We start from the raw sequence: 20,335 nt of genomic DNA on the forward strand, positions 1-20,335 counted from the left end.
ACGGCCAGTAATATTGATTGATTAATGTATAAAAAGCACCAAATCCATTTGCTTCCATAAAACAGAGCAAAGTGCATTCACTCGCTTGGAATTTTCACCTCATCCTTTTGTTTTGAAGGACGTGTGTGTACCGTTATTAATATACCAACAGGATTTTTTCCTCCCGTGTTTTTATTTTTTTTGTTCGTGTTATGTAGGCTTACATATTCAACAATATTGTTTCAGAGTCTGGGGGGATTTTTATTTTTATTATTCATAATAATAATAATAATAATAATTATTGCGGTCAACAGAAATACATTTTCTAGTTTTGTGCAACATTACAGCCCAAATGTTGTAGAACTACACATCCCAGCATACCCTGCCAGAGTTTTGCTATTAAAGCTAAAACTGCGTCCTATTGGCATCATGCTAGAATTTGTTACAATCATTTGCAATGGTGTGAAACTATTTCTGAGGGGTAGATGTATGACGCATTGATAAAGTATCTGGTACTTTATCACCGACCAATCAGCTCCTGACTTTTAAGTTACAGGTTGGGTTTGAAAAGGGACAAGTAGGAGCTGATTGGCTGGTGATAAAGTACCAGGCACTTTATCACTTCTCCTCCCTTATCCACTGCTTCATACATCTACCCCTCAGTCTTATTACCCATAAGCAATGTTCCCTCTAATTTTACGAAGGCTGTGTGCAGCAAAAGATTTGCTGTGCAACTTTGGAAGGAAATTTAAATTTTTGTGCGTCACTTCTATATAACTGGAAAATGACATTCAGCATTTTTGTTAACTTTACTTCAAAATTATATTAAACATTTAAACATTCAAAACACGGCACACAATGTAGTTAATGGGTGAAACACACATTAATTGAGTCCACAACTGCAAAAAGGGACCACTGCTGCTTTGTGCGCTCTGTTGTAATGTCTGTGCGCACGCTCGTCGAGTTGTGTGCCCGCGCACGTGCGCACAGCTTAGAGGGAACACTGCCCATAAGCGTTTATTTAAACTGTTCATTAGCAGGAACCAATCACATGGGCTTTATGCTAGGGCTTTAGTGACCATTGCGTCTTAAGATTCTGTGCTACATTTACCGGATCACGCAGTAGGGAACAGAAAAGTGAATTTTCTCCTAAAGCCTTAAGTGGGGAAGCCATTCTAATTGTAAATCAATGCATCTTAAAATGTACCATTGATCTGAAGTTAGACGAGAAACTGTAATTACTGCCTGATTCAAGGGCTTTTTTTTTTTTATTATTCTTGGGTTCCAAGCAAAATAAACACACATCAGATGACGCTGCGTGATTGTCTGCATTTTTTTTTCTTTATCAAAACTTATACCCCCCCCCAACGATCTATAATGGACTGTCCTGATTCGTCCCCTGAAATCTGCGCTATGACTGCCAGCAATGAAGGGACACTTCATTACAGGACGGGATCCTGACCATTACATATGACTGGGAATGTGTTTTTAGCAGGAGCTGTATGGGGGCCGTATAGTTAGGAGTTTTACTTATCCCTCTGCGTTGATGTTTGCCCGGTCACAGTCTCCTAACAAGCTTGGAACAAGTGGCAGCTGCTGGTTAGAAATTGATTTAATTAATTGCTATGCCAATAAGCCAGCTCGTTATGCCTGCCATTGGTTAGGAGAATGGCTAACAAGTGCACTGATCAATGGTTCCAATAAAGATTTTGCTCATTAATGAGCAGAGCACTAATTACGGTTATCCGGTGACCAATTAGGCTTAGTGCATCATGAGATGGTGCCTGCACTTACCACTTAGCGTGCAGATGAGAAACAGCGGTGGCAGCCAGTGGGATAAATGTAAGGGCACCGTAACCTTGGTGGGGGTCACATGACAGGGCGCAGACAGCTGCAGAGATGTTAAAGGGACCTAATGGGTCTCAAAATATTTGCTGAGAATTGGGTGTAACGTACAAAGTGCAGGCAGCTCCTCTCAGATCCCCATGTACTGACAGTCTGTCAGGCATGTCCAAACTACGGCCCTCCAGCTGTTGTGACACTACAAGTCCCATTATACCTTGTCAAAGTTTTGCTATTTGGGAATTCTAAAACTATGGCAAGGCATGCTGGGATGTGTAGTTTCACAACAGCTGGAGGGCCACAGTTTGGACATGCCTGGTCTAAGTAGTACCGCGGACCGCTCTAGCATTCCAAAAGAAGCTTCCGTTTGGCCTGCTCAGCCAGTGACTTTAGTGGGGCCTCATTGGTTTTGACCTGAGGATGATTTAATCCTGACTTCTTATAACGTGGTCGGGTGTGTTAGTGTGTATATATAGCGTGCCATAGCCGTCTGTCCATCAGGGGGATTGTGGATAGTTGCTGGCTGAAGAGTTGAGTTGTAAAAGATGACGGGGGAGGTAGGAGTTCAACATAAGCTCTTAAGTAGTAAAAGAGTTTTGAGGCCCAGGACAGGGATTTGTGGTAAGGCGGGAGCTATTCAGCGAGGTCTGAGCAAAGTCCTTAGGAATCTGCTACTTCTCAACTTGTCTGCTCCTTCCCTTATTGACCTGGTCAGACCCCTCGTGAGTTCCCTAATTGAAAATTAATACAGGATCAATGCAGAAGGCATTTTGCATATTGATTATACACAGAACTGAACGCACCATATGTGAGGCAGATTGATCGAAAGCCTGAGACCGCTCAAGGAAAGCGAGACATCTCGCAGTCTGCTTTGTGTGGGTATGAGACAGGCAATCCAGAATTCTCTTAACTGTGCTAGGGAGACACGAAGTAGCAGCATATAGGGACAGCGAACGGAAATGGTACATCTCTAGGATATTGCAGTTATCCTGCACTTTTTTTTCTGCACAGAGAACCCCATCCAGGATTTGGGATCGGAATGGAATACTTGTCTTTTTTTTGCGTTTTCTCTTCAATGCGATAGTTACTGGTCGGAGAGTAAAAATGTAATCACTATAATTGGGGCGGAATAGATGGGCCAAGTGGTTCTAATCTATCATCATATTCGATGTTTCTACCCACATATGCAAATTAGTTTAAAGCCGTTTATTTATACCAGAACCTTGCATTATGCCAAAACCAGATTTATAGCGCTGAATCCGTAATCTCAATGTTTATTTTCCTTTAACGGTTGTTTAAAAGATTAACTGGAGATTTTTACTTGCAGATAAAAACCATCGTTCTGTTGCAGCTGGTTCCTTGTGCGTTCCTAATGTTGCCCAAGGTTCTTGGTTAGAAGGAGCAAGTTTACAAAGGCACCATCTCTTGCGTATGTTTTAAATCCGTGGTGGCCAAACAGGTCCTCAAGATCTACTAACGGTCCATGTTTCCCAAGCCTGGCTGGTGCACAGGTGCAGTCATTACTAACGGTCACATTTTCAAACCTGCTGCGTTCATTCCTACTATAGATCCACAGGTTGCCTGAGATACATGAACTGTTGGTAGATCTTTATGACCAGTTTGGACACCCCATTCTAAATGATTCAAAGGTTGTAGAGCAGTTATACCTCAGAGTTGTGGCCTTCACCCTAGCTCCTATCGCCTCAGAAATGTTGTGGAACTCTGTGTTTGCACACACTCTCCAAATATCTGTGGGGACCAGCTGTAAATAGTAGCGAAATCTATTTTAAAGACCTTATTAACACATGCTGGCATACTTGTATGGATTTTCTTCACCCGTGTTATTATGTGGATGATTTGTAGTGATGTTGGGTGGGTTAGCCCCCCTGCAGACAGAGGCACTCTAATGCATGTCTCCCATTGTCCCACTGGTATTGAATTTACATTTCTCATGCTGATCTGCACATGGGTATGTTTTGCAGCAGTGAGCGATTCATTGTCAACATGACAGAACGTGATGGCTAGGAGCTGGCATGCACAGAGGATTCTAAGTTGGAGAAAGTAATACCCTTCTCACACCGCCAAAGCAACCCTGGTTATTACCGGGTTAAACATGGCTCTGACCTGGGTTGCTGTGCAGTTTGATTGGGTAGCCTGGGTCAAGCGACCCGGGTCCCATTCACACTATGGAGGCTCTAAGTGCTGCCTCCTCCCCCAATGACGCTCCGCCTCCGTCTGATGTCAGTGACCCGGTTTATTGTTGGGTAGCTGTGGTAGCTTTCACGGTGCAAATGCCAGGTCGCTCCCGGGATGGACCCATGTCCAACTCCAGGGTGCGACACGGCATTTGTGATGTGAGAGGGGTACACTGTGCACCTGGGCAAAACCATGCTGCACTTCAAGGGGTGCCGAGGTAACATGCAGAAAGATTAGATGTGAGGGGTGTGTGTCCAAACTCAAGTCTAAATTGCCGGATATAAATAAATCTGCCCCGTATTTGTGGGCTGCATGCAAAAACAGCCAGTATTTACCCTGCATGCAAACATAATAAATGCTTTTGTACCCATGCATTGCAACATGGTTTGTGCAAGGAGCACATTTATGGGGTCCGTAGATCAGGCAGGCATCAGGGCGATTTCCCCGTTCTGCCCATGCCCAAATCAGGGGGTAGGGGAAATCCTAGTTTTCCAATGTTGTCCAAGAAACGATAAGGATCAGCAAGCTGATCAGGAGAACAGAGAATCGTACTACTGTTGCCTTGCTCCCACGTTAGTATCAGTCCCACGTGTTCTTAGGAAAGCACACAGGCAGCATGTACAGGCCTGCTTGCCCAGTAATTAATCACAACGTCTAGGTGTGCAAACATTACACCTTGCTACTACACATACAAACTTGTAAGCTCCGTGTTTTATGCACATCCAGAACAAGTGTGTCTTCTGCTTGATCATTGCCCCCATAATTGTGCCATGAGAGGACTCTTGGCATTTTGCAGGAAGATGGACACAGAGTTTCCTCTGCAATCAGACGAGATGACCTAGGAAGTCATTTAGTCTCTCCCATGTCTCCGGGTTCCTTGGTTTCTTCTCTCTGTTCCTGTTCTGTACCTCCCCATGCTGAGGATGACACCTCTAGCCCATTTGTGGAACTGCAAGCAGACTACTGGCAGAGTGTACGAGCAATCACAGAACCGTGCAATAGAGAAACCTCTTTGCTGCTCACTTGCGGCTCTGCAGCTAGAAAAGGCTTTGAGAAGGAATATTACCATCCATCGTGCCTTTGTACTTCTGAAATGAATCTAGCTTTTTGTTGTGCTTGATCAGAACGGATCCTGCAGATTTCCATAAGGCATTGTAACGTTATTGTGCACTTTTGTCGAGAGAACAATTCCGCGCCTCATCGGTTATGCTGTGTATTAAGTTATTGAGTTACGGGTGAGTTATAGGAGGAGCCTGGATACCGCTTCTGTGTGTGAATGATGTCATGTGCATGTTCCATTTTTTTGACCAGGGGAACCTTTAGATATGACAATTCCAGGAAAGCAGATCGGGAGGCTGCTGTATACGATTGTAGTTTTGCTGTCTGTATCTCTTCTTGACCCATTATTATTTTTTTTACAGATGATCCAATCGAGGATGCCGATGGGCCTTGTGATGCTGCTGACCCAGATGACGTCCCAAAAGACCAGGAGCCAGAAGGGGCAACAGATACAAACAAGGGCCAAGGTATCACACCAGGTATATAGTCATCCTATGAGCAATGTTTGGCTATGTGTAATGAACAAGTGCAATAAAAGCAATTTAAACCAATTCAAGTAGCAGGGATGGTGTAGTGGTTAGCATTACTGCCTCACCGGACTGAGGTCATAGGTTTGATTCCCACCGTGGCCCTAACTGTTTGAAGTTTGTATGTTCTGCCCGTGCTTGCATGGGTTTCCTCCGGGTACTCCTGTTTCCTCCCACAATCCAAAATATACTGGTAGGTTGACAAAATGTAACCCTAATGTGCGAGTGTACATGGGCAGACTAGATGGGCAAAGTGATTCTTATCTGCTATCAGTCTATCGGGTAAATTTACAAAGATGGGCTTTCTATTGAAGATTGGATGTTGCCCATAGCAACCGGTCCGATTCTGCCTATTATTTTGCACCTTCTAGAATCTAATAATAGAATCTGGTTGCTGTGGACAACATTCCATCTTTAGTAGAACTCCCATCTTCGTATATAAACCCCTATGTTTCTTTGGATGTTGCTCTTGCCAGAAAACATTTGATAGATACAGTACCCTCACTCGCAATGCAACCTGCCACTCTTCGCAAGCATAACCATACTTATTGATGCCGTATGCTTGACGGATATCACTCAGGACAACTCTTGTCATAAGAGCAGTGCTTTGTGATGATTAATCTTCTGGGTTTGTCATATCTACGCATGTGTCAGCTGACGAGAGGGCTGCTGGGAGGGGTCCGAGAGGAGGATTTCACAAAAGGCTTCTATTCCCTAAAGATGGCGTTGCCCACTGCATCAAACCCCCAGAATCCATTGCATTGGTGCATAGGCATAGGTTATAAGTGGCCAATCCCCCAAAAACAACTTTTTCTGAGTTTTGGCAGCATTTTAAACTTTGGTGCATACCGCTCTGTATGCTGCTTTAATAGTTTTTTAATGGCATCTATGGAAAAAACAAAAGGTTTGAGGAGACGGTGTCCAAACTCTGAAACGTTAAATGTTTATTTCGTTTTTATCCCAGCACCCTCCGTTTCCCCAGAGAAAGATGCTCCAGACTCTGCGCTCTCCAAGCTGTCATCGGTCACCAACACGGAGCCTCCCGCAGCCAAGCGACCGAAGCCCGCGGAGGAGAAGAAGAATGAGCAGGTAGAGGTCACCGTTCTATTCTCCGGCTCCCAGAACGCCGCCGTGCCACCTCCTCCCTCTAACCGCGATATATCCGGTATCTCCTCCCAACACTAACCCTCTGCTCTTTACAGCTCTACCAGTGTCCGTACTGCAAGTACAGCAACGCGGATGTGAACCGCCTGCGAGCCCACGCCATGACCCAGCACTCTGTGCAACCCATGCTACGATGCCCACTGTGCCAGGATATGCTGAACAACAAGATCCACCTACAGCTGCATCTCACCCACCTGCACAGCGTGGCTGCGGACTGCGTAGACAAACTGATTGTCACGGTAAGCAGATGCGCCAGGCAGTAGCAGGTAGCCAGGAAACTTCCCATCTCTCCCACATAAGTCTCTATGCTGTGTAGAAATATCTGACACTCCGTTTGACTTGCCGCATAATAATGAAAGTATATAAATCAGTGGTAGAGTAAATATTCGGCATGTGAAGGAGAGTCCATCCCGAGTCATTGTAAATGGTTACGGCCCCCGTTCTGCGCATGTGCTGCTGCCATTCACGTAATGTCCCTAATAATAACTCAGACAGCTCTCTGCAACCTGCCCTGTGTCATGTCTGTTACCATGGCAACCAGGGCTTTGATTCTGCTCCATATCCTGCATTACGCCAGGCATGCACTCCGTCCTCACGGAGACTCGCAAGCGGTCACATCACTCCACTGACCAGACCGCCGCTGCTCCTACGCCCCGTAGATCTTCACACGCGCCAACCACGTTATCCTGACGATATCCTGCGCTCTCATTTAACCATGTGCCGTTTCTTGCTCGTCTCTCGGCCTTCTACCGCCCCCCTCCCCTTCTTCCCCTCCGGTGTTTGTCTGCGCTGTCGTTTGCTGCACACAATTGCTGGGACCTTAAGTGAAAGCCGCTCGGCTCATGTTTGCCAATTAGGTGGTGTAAATGCAAAGTGACCTTAATATCCTCCCCTTGCTAACGAGTTTTTCTCTCCAACCTTTGCGCTCTTTGTAATGGAAATATGCAGTCTGTCTACGTGTGGGATTTGCATGTTGGACCTCGCTGACAGTCAGAAGGGCTCCCCCCCCCCCCTGCCCTGACCTCTTTCCTCTTTCTCTTTGTCTGTGTCCTTAGCTCTCCTCTCACTGTCAGACGCTTTTCTCCATGTCTCCTGCTCACACTCAGTGAACCCCCCCCCACCTTTTTTTTATTGCAATATGCATAGAGCAATAGCTGGGTTACAGGGCAGGCCCGCGAGTCCGGCTTTCACCTCTCCGACGCAAGCATGGTGTAAACAGCCTCTGAAAATGTGGCCATGTTCTGTCAGCTGGGCTTCCTCACACAATTAGCATGTAATTATCCTGCGTGATGGGCAGCCAGTTACGAGCCAGCTGACACGTTGCATTGCTGACCCGCAAGTCAGAGATCAGTGGGCGCAGAGCAGCGCAGCGCGCTCCTCTTAATGATGGCATTTACATATCTGGCCCAAGCAGCTGTGTGGTGTTGCAGGACCCGTGCTGTGTGTGGACGATACGCAGGGCAAGTGAGATTAAGCACACGGCAGCCAGGGCCAAGAGCGTATTGGGGAACAGACGAGCTTCATTACAGGTGCGCTCTTTGTGGGTGCACCGCTATAAATCGCCACTCGGTCCTATAGGAGGCCTGGCGCTGCGATTGCGGTTTGCGTAATGGCGCCTGATATTTGATGCGGGAGGCATTTTTTCAGAGATGAGGCACAGAGAAGGTAGTAGATACATTAGACCTCTCAAAACCTGCCAGAATTCCAATCAGGAAAGATGATTAAAGTGGAGAGCAGACAACGTCTCCCGCTCACCTCCTCGTCTGCCGTCATTCACACTTGATTGACTTCAACCTTTCAAGTACAGAAGTCTTTCTCTTATTATTCAAGGCCAGGCGAGGTTTTCTAATTAAAGTGTATGAAAACAATTATAGAGCTGTCTTGTGGAGCTGGAATTCTCGGAGCCTATGCATACAGCTCTGCTCTCGCTGGGTGTGGGGGATTTAGCGGACACGTCTTCCTCCCCTTGCCTTTAAATGAGAGTGCATCCATGCTTGTGATCCTGCGTGCCTCTTCCTGTAATGCCCTCACATAGAAGATCAGACGAGAAGGCTTTTGTTTCCCCGTGTTTGATTATGTTATTGCATAAAACATAAGTTAACCTAGCATATGCGATATTCATTTATTACCGTAATAGTTGCATTTCTCGACATCATTTCTACAGGGAAAAAAAAAATCCCGACTCCTAATCCGATGTGTACATTTGCATGTATAATTAGGGGGAGCTGCGGAATAAGTCACTTTAAAAATTTAATATAGCCACAATTTATACTGCGCTCATCTCCGCTGTGGCAGAGGTGGGAATTTTCTGTTGAACGTAGTCCGAACCTCGTTTTTCTATTATCCCTTCTATGTCAACTTTGAAATAAATGTTTCTAAAGAGTTGCATCCAATTGGATTTGGAGGGTTTCCGAAACTGTCCCTATAGTCACACCTTTTGAGTTTTACCTTTCTATTTATCACCTAAAAAAACACCTTGTTTTTACTATCGCCTAATGCCCCCCCCCCCCACACACACACACACACACTTTTCTTTTCAGCAGCCTGTATTAATTAGGGGTGTTAATATGTGTTTGGTAGATTAAGGATGGAAGAGGGGAAAGAGGGAGGTGTGTATATGAAGGGGGGGGGGGGGGAAGAGGGGGGGTCTGTCAGCCCTTCGCTGTAATTGGCTACCCCCCAGCCTGTGACAAAACACTCATTGTGATCAAAGTCTGGTTTCTGTCAAAAGGAAAAAATATTAATTAGAAGATTACTCTTTTAGTGCATCCTGATAATTACAGCAAGCCACCTCCGGTGTAATGAGGGGGCTATTGAGCAGCTGCGGACACTCTCAGTGACTTTGTTTGGGATGGTCACTGGGACACTTCTTTTAAAATCCTTTTTCTTGCCTGCAGGTAACGTCTCCCGAGATCCTCATGCCGAGCAGTATGTTCCTGCCAGTCAGTTCTCCGGAGCAGGAGAAAACACTGCCAGCTTCCGAAGCTACAGAGAAGCTTTCAGGTAGGCCACACGCTTGTAAAATCCAAAAAGCTTTGGAAATTTAGTGAAATCTCTATCAGGAGGTAAATCAGGGACTCATCCGTATGATTTATACTGACTTTTTATATTTGATTTTTTTTTAATGTATATATTTTTTTTCTCCTCTATAGAATCTGCTGAAGCAGCGTCTAAGAGCTCAGCTAATCCCGAGGGAGTGGATTTGACTATGGAACAGAGAGCGGCTAGTGACAATAATTCCGCAAGAGAAGATTCAGGATTCTTGTGTTGGAAGAAAGGATGTAACCAAGTTTTCAAAACCTCTGCTGCACTGCAAACGCATTTCAACGAGATTCACAACAAACGCCCTCAACTGCCAGTTTCCGACCGCCACGTTTACAAGTATCGCTGCAACCAGTGCAGTTTAGCTTTCAAGACCATTGAAAAACTCCAGTTGCACTCACAGTACCATGTGATCCGCGCTGCCACCATGTGCTGTCTTTGCCAGAGGAGCTTCCGCACATTCCAAGCTCTTAAGAAGCATCTGGAGACCAGCCACCTGGAACTGAGCGAGGCAGACATCCAGCAGCTGTACAGTGGGCTTCTGGTAAATGGAGACATTACGAATGTCGGAGAGTCTTCAATGTCGGATGACCAAAGCATGTTGGTGGATGAAGAAAAGGAGGATGAGAGTGATCTAGAAGATAAGCAGAGTCCTACCGGAAGCGATTCTGGGTCTGTGCAGGAGGACTCTGGTTCTGAGCCCAAGCGAGCACTTCCTTTCCGTAAGGGCCCAAATTTTACTATGGAGAAGTTTTTAGATCCCTCCCGGCCCTTTAAGTGTACTGTATGCAAAGAGTCCTTCACACAGAAGAACATTCTGCTGGTCCATTACAATTCTGTGTCTCATCTGCACAAACTGAAAAGGGCTTTGCAAGAATCGACTAGTGGGCAGCCTGAGCCCACCAGCAGCCCCGATAATAAACCATTTAAATGCAACACCTGCAGTGTAGCCTATAGCCAGAGCTCCACTCTAGAAATCCACATGAGGTCCGTTCTACACCAAACAAAGGCCCGTGCGGCAAAACTGGAAGCAGCAAGCGGCAGTGGTAGTAGCAGCGGAGTAAGTGCCAGCAGTTCCTGTGCATCAGCAACCACTGCCACTTCCACAGCAACATCAAACCCCATCAGTAGCAGTGTAGTCACAGTTTCAAGTTGCACAACCACCGCAACGCCTGCCATCAGCTCCAGTTTCATGAGCCAAGCGTCCATTGAACAGGTAGTCAACACTGGTGCAAACAACCTGATTACAGCTGGGAGCATTTCTTGTCCTCCTGAGCATAAAGAGGTCAATCGCAAGAAGTTGGCAGATATGATCGCTTCCCGGCAGCAGCAGCAACAACAGCAGCAGCAGCAGCAACAACAACAACAGCAACAACAAGCCCAGTCATTTGCCCAAGCCCAGGCACAAGTGCAAGCCCATTTTCAACAAGAGCTCCAGCAACAAGCTGCCATCTTCCAGTCCCAGTTGTTAAACCCTACTCTACTCCCTCACTTTCCCATGACCACAGAGACATTACTTCAGCTTCAGCAACAGCAACATCTGTTGTTTCCTTTTTATATCCCCAGTACAGATTTCCAGTTCAACCCAGAAGTTAGTTTGCCAATGACGAGCAGCACGCTGACCTTAACCGGAAGTACTTCCAGTTTGATGGAAGACATGAAGAATCCTCTACAACTTTCACAGCATGCTCACTCTCACCACCAACATCTCCTCCAGCAACAACAACAAATGTGCATGTCTGAAGCCCACTCCTCACTGCTGCAGCCACCGGAACAAAAGAACAAACATATGAAAGAGAATTTCAAGGAACTGAAGAAGGAAAAGGAGTTTTCGGAGAGAGCAGATGAAATTTCTGCAGGTAACGAACCCGTATCTGATGGTGGGAAGTGTAAAGAAAAGAAAGAGCTTGCATCTGGGTCAGGTTCAGAAGGTCTCTTGTTTCCACCTCGTATTGCATCAGATGCTCGAGGTAATGCCACCAAAGCTTTACTTGAAAATTTTGGGTTTGAGCTTGTAATTCAGTACAATGAAAATAAACAGAAGTCCCAGAAAAAGAATGGGAAGGGTGAGCAGACAGATTGCTTGGAGAAGCTGGAATGCAGCTCTTGTGGGAAGCTTTTCTCTAATATCCTAATCTTAAAAAGCCACCAGGAGCATGTTCATCAACGTTATTTACCCTTTAAGCAACTTGAGCAGTTTGCAAAGCAATACAGAGATCACTATGAGAAACTTTATCCATTGCGGCCACAAACGCCAGAGGCACCCCCTCCTCCACCTCCTCCACCACCACCACCTCCACCACCACCTCCAGCAACTCCTCAGCCAGCTATTACCCCAACAGTTCCTACTTCTGCTCCACCCCTTACACCACCCAGCATTTCACCAGCACAAACCTCTGTGTCATTAGCTCAACTTTCTATGCCAATGGAGCTGCCTATTTTTTCACCTCTCATGATGCAAACCATGCCATTACAATCAATGCCAGGCCAACTGCCCCCTCAGTTGGGGTCAGTAGACACACTTTCTGCAGACTTGGCCCAGCTGTATCAACATCAGCTAAATCCTAGTCTCTTGCAACAACAGAACAAAAGACCACGAACTAGGATCACCGATGACCAACTGAGAGTACTACGACAGTACTTTGACATTAATAATTCCCCAAGTGAGGAGCAGATCAAGGAAATGGCCGATAAGTCTGGTTTGCCCCAAAAAGTTATTAAGCACTGGTTCAGAAACACCCTTTTTAAAGAGCGTCAACGAAACAAAGATTCCCCTTACAATTTTAATAACCCACCCATTACTAGTTTGGAAGAATTGAAAATGGACTCCAGACCTCCGTCACCCGAGCCTCAAAAGCATGAATACTGGGGAAGTAAGAGGTCTTCCAGGACACGCTTTACAGACTACCAGCTTCGAGTTCTTCAGGATTTTTTTGATGCCAATGCTTATCCAAAAGATGATGAGTTTGAACAATTATCAAATCTCCTCAACCTTCCTACACGCGTCATTGTAGTCTGGTTCCAGAATGCTCGCCAAAAAGCACGAAAGAACTATGAGAATCAAGGAGATGGTAAGGAATGTGAGCGTCGTGAACTGACCAACGATCGGTATATTCGTACAAGTAACCTAAACTACCAGTGCAAAAAGTGTAATTTGGTCTTTCAGCGGATCTTTGACCTTATTAAGCATCAGAAAAAGCTATGCTACAAAGATGAAGATGAAGATCTACATGAGTACAGCCAAAATGAAGACTCTATGGATGCCACCGATTTACTTACTCCTTCTAGTTCATCATGTAGCACACCTATGCCGTTTCAGTCTTTTAGTACTGCAGCCTCAACTTCTACAAACACGGCCTGCGCGCTTTTAACTCAACATATGGTAGACATGGAAGAATCTGCAATGTATAGTTCAAAGTCAGAGGCTACCCATGACGAAAAACCAAAGCATTTTGAATTTCCAAGGACACAGCAAAACCAAACACAAGAACCACAACCAAAGCAAGAGCCGCAGCAGCCTCAGTCCACGCAGTCACAAACTCCACAACCGGATCATTTGGAACAAAAAGGTAGTGCGACGCCACAAAAACTTCCACCTCATTCATCTCCATCCACACAGCCACAAAGCTCCCACTGTTCCATGACTCAGTCAAGCCCCAGTGCAGCCCAGATTCCACATCATTCTATGAAGCCTCTTCACTCATCAACTCCACAGCAGTTGACCAGCTTGCCTCCTCAGCTAATTCCCTATCAATGTGATCAGTGCAAATTAGCTTTCCCCTCATTTGAACATTGGCAGGAACATCAGCAACTCCATTTTCTTAGTGCTCAAAATCAGTTTATCCATCCACAATTTTTAGATAGACCAATGGATATGTCCTTTATGCTTTTTGACCCAAGTAATCCACTTATAGCAAGCCAGCTTCTGTCTGGAGGACTCTCTCAGATGCCAACTGGATCAGCTACTTCACCTTCAACACAATCTTCCACAATGAATAGCCTGAAGAGAAAGCTGGAAGAAAAGGCAAATGCAAGTCCAGGGGAGAATGACAGCGGGACAGGTGGAGATGAACCTCAAAGGGACAAGCGGTTACGAACCACAATTACACCAGAACAGCTGGAGGTTTTGTACCAGAAATACCTGCTAGATTCTAACCCAACTCGCAAGATGCTGGATCATATTGCCCATGAGGTAGGATTGAAGAAGAGAGTAGTCCAGGTTTGGTTTCAAAACACCCGGGCGCGGGAAAGAAAAGGGCAGTTCAGGGCAGTTGGCCCAGCACAAGCTCACAGACGTTGCCCGTTTTGCAGAGCTCTGTTTAAGGCAAAAACTGCCCTAGAAGCTCACATACGGTCCCGTCACTGGCACGAGGCAAAGAGAGCTGGCTATAATATGAGTTTATCAGCAATGCTCGTCGACTGTGACGGAGGGATCCAGTTGAAAGGAGATTTTTTTGACACTACTGCCTTTCATAACTTACCACAAAGTAGCAGTGATGGACAGTGTATTTCCCTTTCCCCGGTGAGCAAATGCATGGATCTCTCTCCACGTACGCTGCTCAGTCCATCATCTATTAAAGTTGAAGGAATGGAAGACTTTGAAAGCCCTTCTATGTCATCTGTCAATTTGAGTTTTGATCAGACGAAGTTGGATAACGATGACTGCTCCTCAGTGAATACTGCTATAACTGACACCACAACAGGAGATGAAGGAAATGCAGACAATGACAGTACAACGGGTAACATAGCTGAAACCAAATCTGCATCCGTAACCAGTGAAGGCATGCCAAAGTCTGCTGTGATGGCAATGTCTGAGTATGAGGACCAAATGTCTTCTGGATTGGTCAGCCCTGCCCAAAGTTTTTACAGCAAAGAGTATGAAAATGAAGGCATAATTGATTATAGTGAAACTTCCAGTCTTGCAGACCCTTGCTCTCCTAGCCCAGGTGCAAGTGGCTCAGCAGGCAAGTCAGGTGATAGTGACCGTCCTGGTCAAAAGCGGTTTCGGACACAAATGACAAACCTTCAACTGAAAGTTCTCAAATCCTGTTTCAATGATTACAGAACTCCAACCATGCTGGAGTGTGAAGTCCTAGGTAATGATATCGGACTGCCAAAGAGAGTTGTCCAGGTCTGGTTTCAGAATGCCCGGGCAAAGGACAAGAAGTCCAAACTAAGCATGGCCAAGCACTTCGGAATTAACCAAACGAACTATGAGGGACCCAAAACAGAGTGCACTTTATGTGGCATCAAATATAGCGCACGTCTGTCTGTACGGGATCATATCTTCTCCCTACAGCATATCTGCAAAGTGAAGGATGCTATTGGAAGCCAGTTGGACAAGGAAAAAGAGTACTTTGATCCAGCCACTGTCCGTCAGCTAATGGCCCAACAAGAGATTGATCGTATCAAAAAGGCCAATGAGGTTCTGGGTCTTACTCCACAACAACAGGGTGTGTTTGATAACCCTCCCTTACAAGCACTCAATCTTCCAACACCCTACCCAGCTATCCAAGGTATCTCTCCAGTACTTTTGCCTGGCCTCAGCAGTCCATCTTTACCAGGATTCCCTCCCACTAACACAGGTGAGCACAAGATTAGTGGCAGGTAGTGAAAAAGTTTTGTTATTAGGAAACTGCCATATATCTATATCTGAGTCCTATTCTACTTTTAAATATCAAATCATTACAATTCATATACAAGAGTTCTTATAAATAGATATTTATTATTATTATTCCCCGAAGCTGTGGATTTTAAGCGGTACTAAGTCAGTGTAAAAAATTTTTTTATCTCCAGTTTGCCACCACTTACAAAGTATAGCCCTCGGTGATCCCAATTTATGCAATACTAAGTAGTTGGTCTGATCATGTGGCCTCTAGGAGTGGTCTTATATTGAAGTTTGCAAATACCAGCCCACTGTGGTTACCTTGTATTAGAGAAATAAGTATTATTTATTTATACAGGGTTTTGTTTTTACCTCCTTTAATTATAACATAGAATATCAAGTAATTAGAATTGATTGTTATATTTTTTTTATATATCTTTATTTTGTCAACTTTTTAGTATTTTTGATATAATCCTGATATTATTGTATTCATGGCAGAAAAATGAATGAGGTTTGGGCTCTTGGTTTTCAGTGCAACTGAAAACTTCTATATTTTTTTCATTTTTTTGCACCTTCCGGGTCAACAGTTTGACATATGTCAAAGTGTTAAAAGAAAGTCTTCCGTCTCAAATAGGGGCAGATTTGTTAAGCCTGGAGAAGTGAAAAAAGGGTCTGGTGATGATGCAACAACCAATCCTGTCATTTTTCAAACCCAGCCTGTAACTTGGCAGTCAGGAGCTGATTGGCTGGTGCATTATTAACGCACACTTATTCACTTCACCAGGCTTAATACATCTTTAGTCTCCCATTGTAAAGCAGGATGATCTTTCCCTAAAATAGTAAGAAGCACGGGTTGTGGTAACTATTAACCCTTTCACACACACAATCGCGACTTCAACCTGGCTCGGATTCCAGACTGCAAAGCACCGGTTGAAACTGAGGCTACACATGGGTGACCAACCTTGTTATTCTGTGGTTGTCATACCGGACCTGGGTCTTCTGGCATTCAGTGGTTGCTTGGAAGTGATGTAATCTCTAAAGGCGCCTATACACTTGTCCGATTTTGGCAGATTTCCCCCAAACTTGACGGAAATCAGCCTAAATTGGATGTGCTTGATGTGTCTCCCACCGCCCCGGGTCTGATGCTCGTCCCTGTGAGCATTGGATCTGAGCCGAAGGTCAGACCTGTTGCATGTACGGCCTCTGAGTCGGCCCCCCTCCCGCCGGCTGGGTCAGATGCGATACATCACATATGAAAGGACCACATGCAATGTATCACATGCGATCCTGCTGCCAGGGATTGTCTTGGGCGGCAAAAGGGGGTCGGATGGCCCATACACTGCTGCGATACATGGCAGTAGTGTATGGGCACATTTTAGAGCTACATTCCCTGGTCAATCAATTTCTTTTAGGCAAGAACCTAAGCAATGCAGGTCTTCTGAGCTCTATTATACCATTTCTCCAATGGAAGCAGACGATTCTCCTGACCAAATTATATAAATGAACAGCTCTGTTCTTCATACAGCCAAGCAAAGCATTGTGATCCCTGACCTTTTTTCTTCCAATAGTTTTTAAAGTTCAAACAACCAATGTTAGACCACCTTTCAGCATATATCTGTGTGTGTGTGTGTGTGTGTGTGTGTGTGTGTGTGTGTGCACAAAATGTTTCTGTCTACAATGATATTAAATGAACACTGCCTTCATATTGTAATCAATTTTCATTTTCTGTGATCTCATTTTAGCTTTAAGTTCTCCAAAATCCAACGCGATGGGAGTGTCAAACACTACAGTTCCCTCCCCTGGCCTCCCCACTTCTGGACAACCAAATAAACAGCCCCCGAAACCACAAAGTCCGACGACCCCATCACAGACTTACTCATCTCCTGGGCTCCAGACACAAGAGTTGCAGAAGGAAAAAGACAATGAGAAGATGAAAGAGAAGGAAAGGGGGAAAGGCAAGGGGGATCCCTCTCCAGTGCCCAAAAAAGAGAAAGGAGGAAATGCAGCGTCCACCTCTAGCTCAATGCCAGGCATGGAGTATGTGGTGGATCCATCTCAGCTTCAGGCTTTGCAAGCAGCTCTGACGTCCGATCCATCCGCCCTTCTCACTAGTCAGTTTCTTCCTTACTTTGTTCCTGGCTTCTCTCCATACTACAGTGCTCAGATTCCTGGGACTTTGCCAGGTGGTTACCTGCAGCCAATGTACGGAATGGAAAGCCTGTTACCGTACAACCCTGCTATCTCCCAAGCTTTGATGGGGCTTTCGCCAAGCTCTTTGCTTCAGCAGTATCAGCAGTACCAGCAAAGCTTACAGGAAGCCCTCCAGCAACAGCAGCGGCAACTCCAAATGCAGCAGCAAAAGCAGCAGCAACATCACCACCACCATCACCACCACCATCATCAAAGACTGCAGCAGCAACAGCCCAAAGCAAGCCAAACCCCTACACCTTCCCTAATTTCCCCTTCTGACAAAGACCCTGCCAAAGACTCTCCAAAGCTGGAAGGACAGAATCCCGCAGCCCTTGAGGTATCGCACTCCAACAAGCCCCCTGAACAGCAAGAAGTGGAAAACCAAGGTGCGGACTGTCTCTTGGATCCACTCATAGTCCCAAAGGTGCAGTACAAGTTGGTCTGCCGGAAGTGTGAGCTGAGCTTCAGTAGCGAGGAGGCGGCTATCAGCCACCTGAAGTCCCTCTGCTTCTTTGGCCAATCTGTGGTGAACCTGCAAGAGTTTGTGACATGCGTCCCCACTGGTGATAGCAGTGGCTCCTACCGCTGCTTAGGCTGTGAGGCCACTCTATGTGGGGGCGATGCTCTGCGTCAACACCTGGAGTCACCCTTGCACAAACACAGAACAATCAAAAGAACAGCAAGAAACGCCAAAGAGCACCCTAGTATATTACCTCACTCTGCCTGCTTCCCCAATCCTGACACCGCATCTACCTCTCAGTCTGCTGCTGACTCCAAAGCCAGCCTATCACCCCCTTCCCCCTCTGCTTCTCCTCATGCCTCCACAAAGACTTGGTCTCACAGTACCCCCAGAAAACCTCCTCCTCCTCCTCTCCCAACACTCTCCTCATCCTCAACAGTTACCTCAAGCCCGTGCAGCACCTCAGGGGTTGCGACCTCCTTTCCAACAGATGGTTTCTCTGAGGAGTCTGACTCGGACCTCAGCCAAAAGTCTGACAGGGTGGGAAGTCCAGTAGGCGCTCCTGAAAACCCAAGCTGTCACGAGGACGGCTCTCGAACTGCTGTGGGAGTGGGTTCTTTACGACTGTAGACTTCGGAGATGGACGATGATGATGATGATGAAAAATAATAATAAATATGAATTTTAAATAATAAAAAAAAGATAAATAACAAACCAATTTCACAAACAAATACTGCAAATTCCAAAGCTTCTAACCAAAAAAAACAGAGGAACCCTTCCCTACCCCGGTATGAATTTCTTCATTCCTGCACCTGCCCACTGCCCTGTCTTCCCCTCTACCTACTGTCACAATGGGCCCCTTACACAGGGAACCAGGCCCAACTCCTCTTTGTCCCCTTTTGTGGAGTTTGGTCACCCAGTGGTGACAGCCCTTCTCTGCTCACTTAGGATGGCTTTGTTAAGAAGAAACCAATGGAATTATTGTTATTCTCAGGTCAAATGTTCACACCGTGTTCTGACTCTGGTCTTGGAATTTTATATATACATATATATGAATAGGGATATATATGTGTGTATATATGTATTTATTTTATTTTATTTCTTTATTTTGTTCAGTAATTTTTTTTTTTTTTTCGTTTTTATTTTGTTTTTTAAGTAATTGCTAACTTAACCGGGCAGAAAAAGTTTCAGGACTGGGTTGAGAAAAAAAAAAGTTGCCTCCCATGGGACAGAAATTGTTGGGTGGCATTCATACTTTATAATTTCCACATCCGGGAACCACAGCTGAAAAAATATATATATATACTTTAAAGAGTAATGAACAGACTTTCTGTATTTCTTGTAGATGAGGCCATTGATTCAAGACAGTTTTCAGACGTGGATGAGATCCTTTTGTGTACTTTTTGTGTCCAAATGACGTTTCTCATATTGTCGTGGGTCAGCTCGCCCCACCTGCCACATTGTAAACCAACCTAACCTTTAGCTCTTTAACCAAAATGCTCCCGTCTCCCTGTTTTTTTTGTTTTTGTTTTTTTATTATATATATATTTTTTTTAATATATTTTTAAGATCACTCAGCTCTTACCAGCAGGGATCGTTCACTGCTAATTAATGAATTTTTTTGCATTTTATTTTCCCAAGGGGCACACAGCTCTTCATGGCCTGCATTAGCAGTGCTGTACATAGCGTGTTACAGGCACTTCCCCCTGACCCGAGGAGCTAACACGCGACAAAACCTGATGTTAGGATTTGGGGAAAGAGGGTTTGCTGATAAAGGTGTAATATTCCCTGTTGTTTGGTGTTTGTAATCTGCACACTTTTCCCAACCCCAGTGTTACCTGTTTACTCTGTTTCATGTCAATAGACAGAGGTCTGTTCTGTTAAAAAAGAAAAAAGTAAAAAAAAAATAACCATTTGTATGTGTATGTATACATGAGTGTGTGTGTATATGTATGCATAGATACATTGTCACACACAGACGTGTGCACACACATTTAATTTCTTTTTGAATGAAAACTGATGCTTTAAATAAAATCCAAAGAGAAGCCTCCCTTGTTTGTTGGCGCGGAAGGCTTTGTTTGACTTGTAATGTTTGTACGTCTGGCGCACTGTATGGGGCCACCTACGGGTCATCGGAGGCACTGCTGAGATATTTACAATGGCCAATTTTAGAGGGCTACACTGCATTTATACGGTGTGTGCGTGATCATGCATTCAAGATCATATTAAGGTGTACAGGTGATGGGGAAAAAAGGCCACCACGTACCTCAC

General features: G+C 45.2%; 1 protein-coding gene across 5 annotated transcripts in view; it reads left to right on the forward strand.

The window, feature by feature from the left end:
• The window catches only part of ZFHX3 (zinc finger homeobox 3), a 692,957-nt gene extending 672,843 nt beyond the window's left edge, over nt 1-20,114 (forward strand). For all 5 annotated transcript variants that reach the window (XM_083165485.1, XM_083165486.1, XM_083165484.1 and 2 more), the window contains 6 exons: nt 5,439-5,555; nt 6,568-6,692; nt 6,806-7,006; nt 9,665-9,770; nt 9,920-15,394; nt 17,157-20,114. In XM_083165485.1, the coding sequence (XP_083021611.1) occupies nt 5,439-5,555; nt 6,568-6,692; nt 6,806-7,006; nt 9,665-9,770; nt 9,920-15,394; nt 17,157-18,694 (7,562 nt within the window). In that variant the 3' untranslated portion in view covers nt 18,695-20,114. The remainder of the gene's footprint in view (nt 1-5,438; nt 5,556-6,567; nt 6,693-6,805; nt 7,007-9,664; nt 9,771-9,919; nt 15,395-17,156) is intronic.
• Nucleotides 20,115-20,335: the final 221 nt, after the last annotated feature.

Source organism: Crinia signifera, chromosome 11, assembly GCF_055691185.1.
Source record: "Crinia signifera chromosome 11, ASM5569118v1, whole genome shotgun sequence".
Lineage (NCBI taxonomy): Eukaryota > Metazoa > Chordata > Amphibia > Anura > Myobatrachidae > Crinia > Crinia signifera.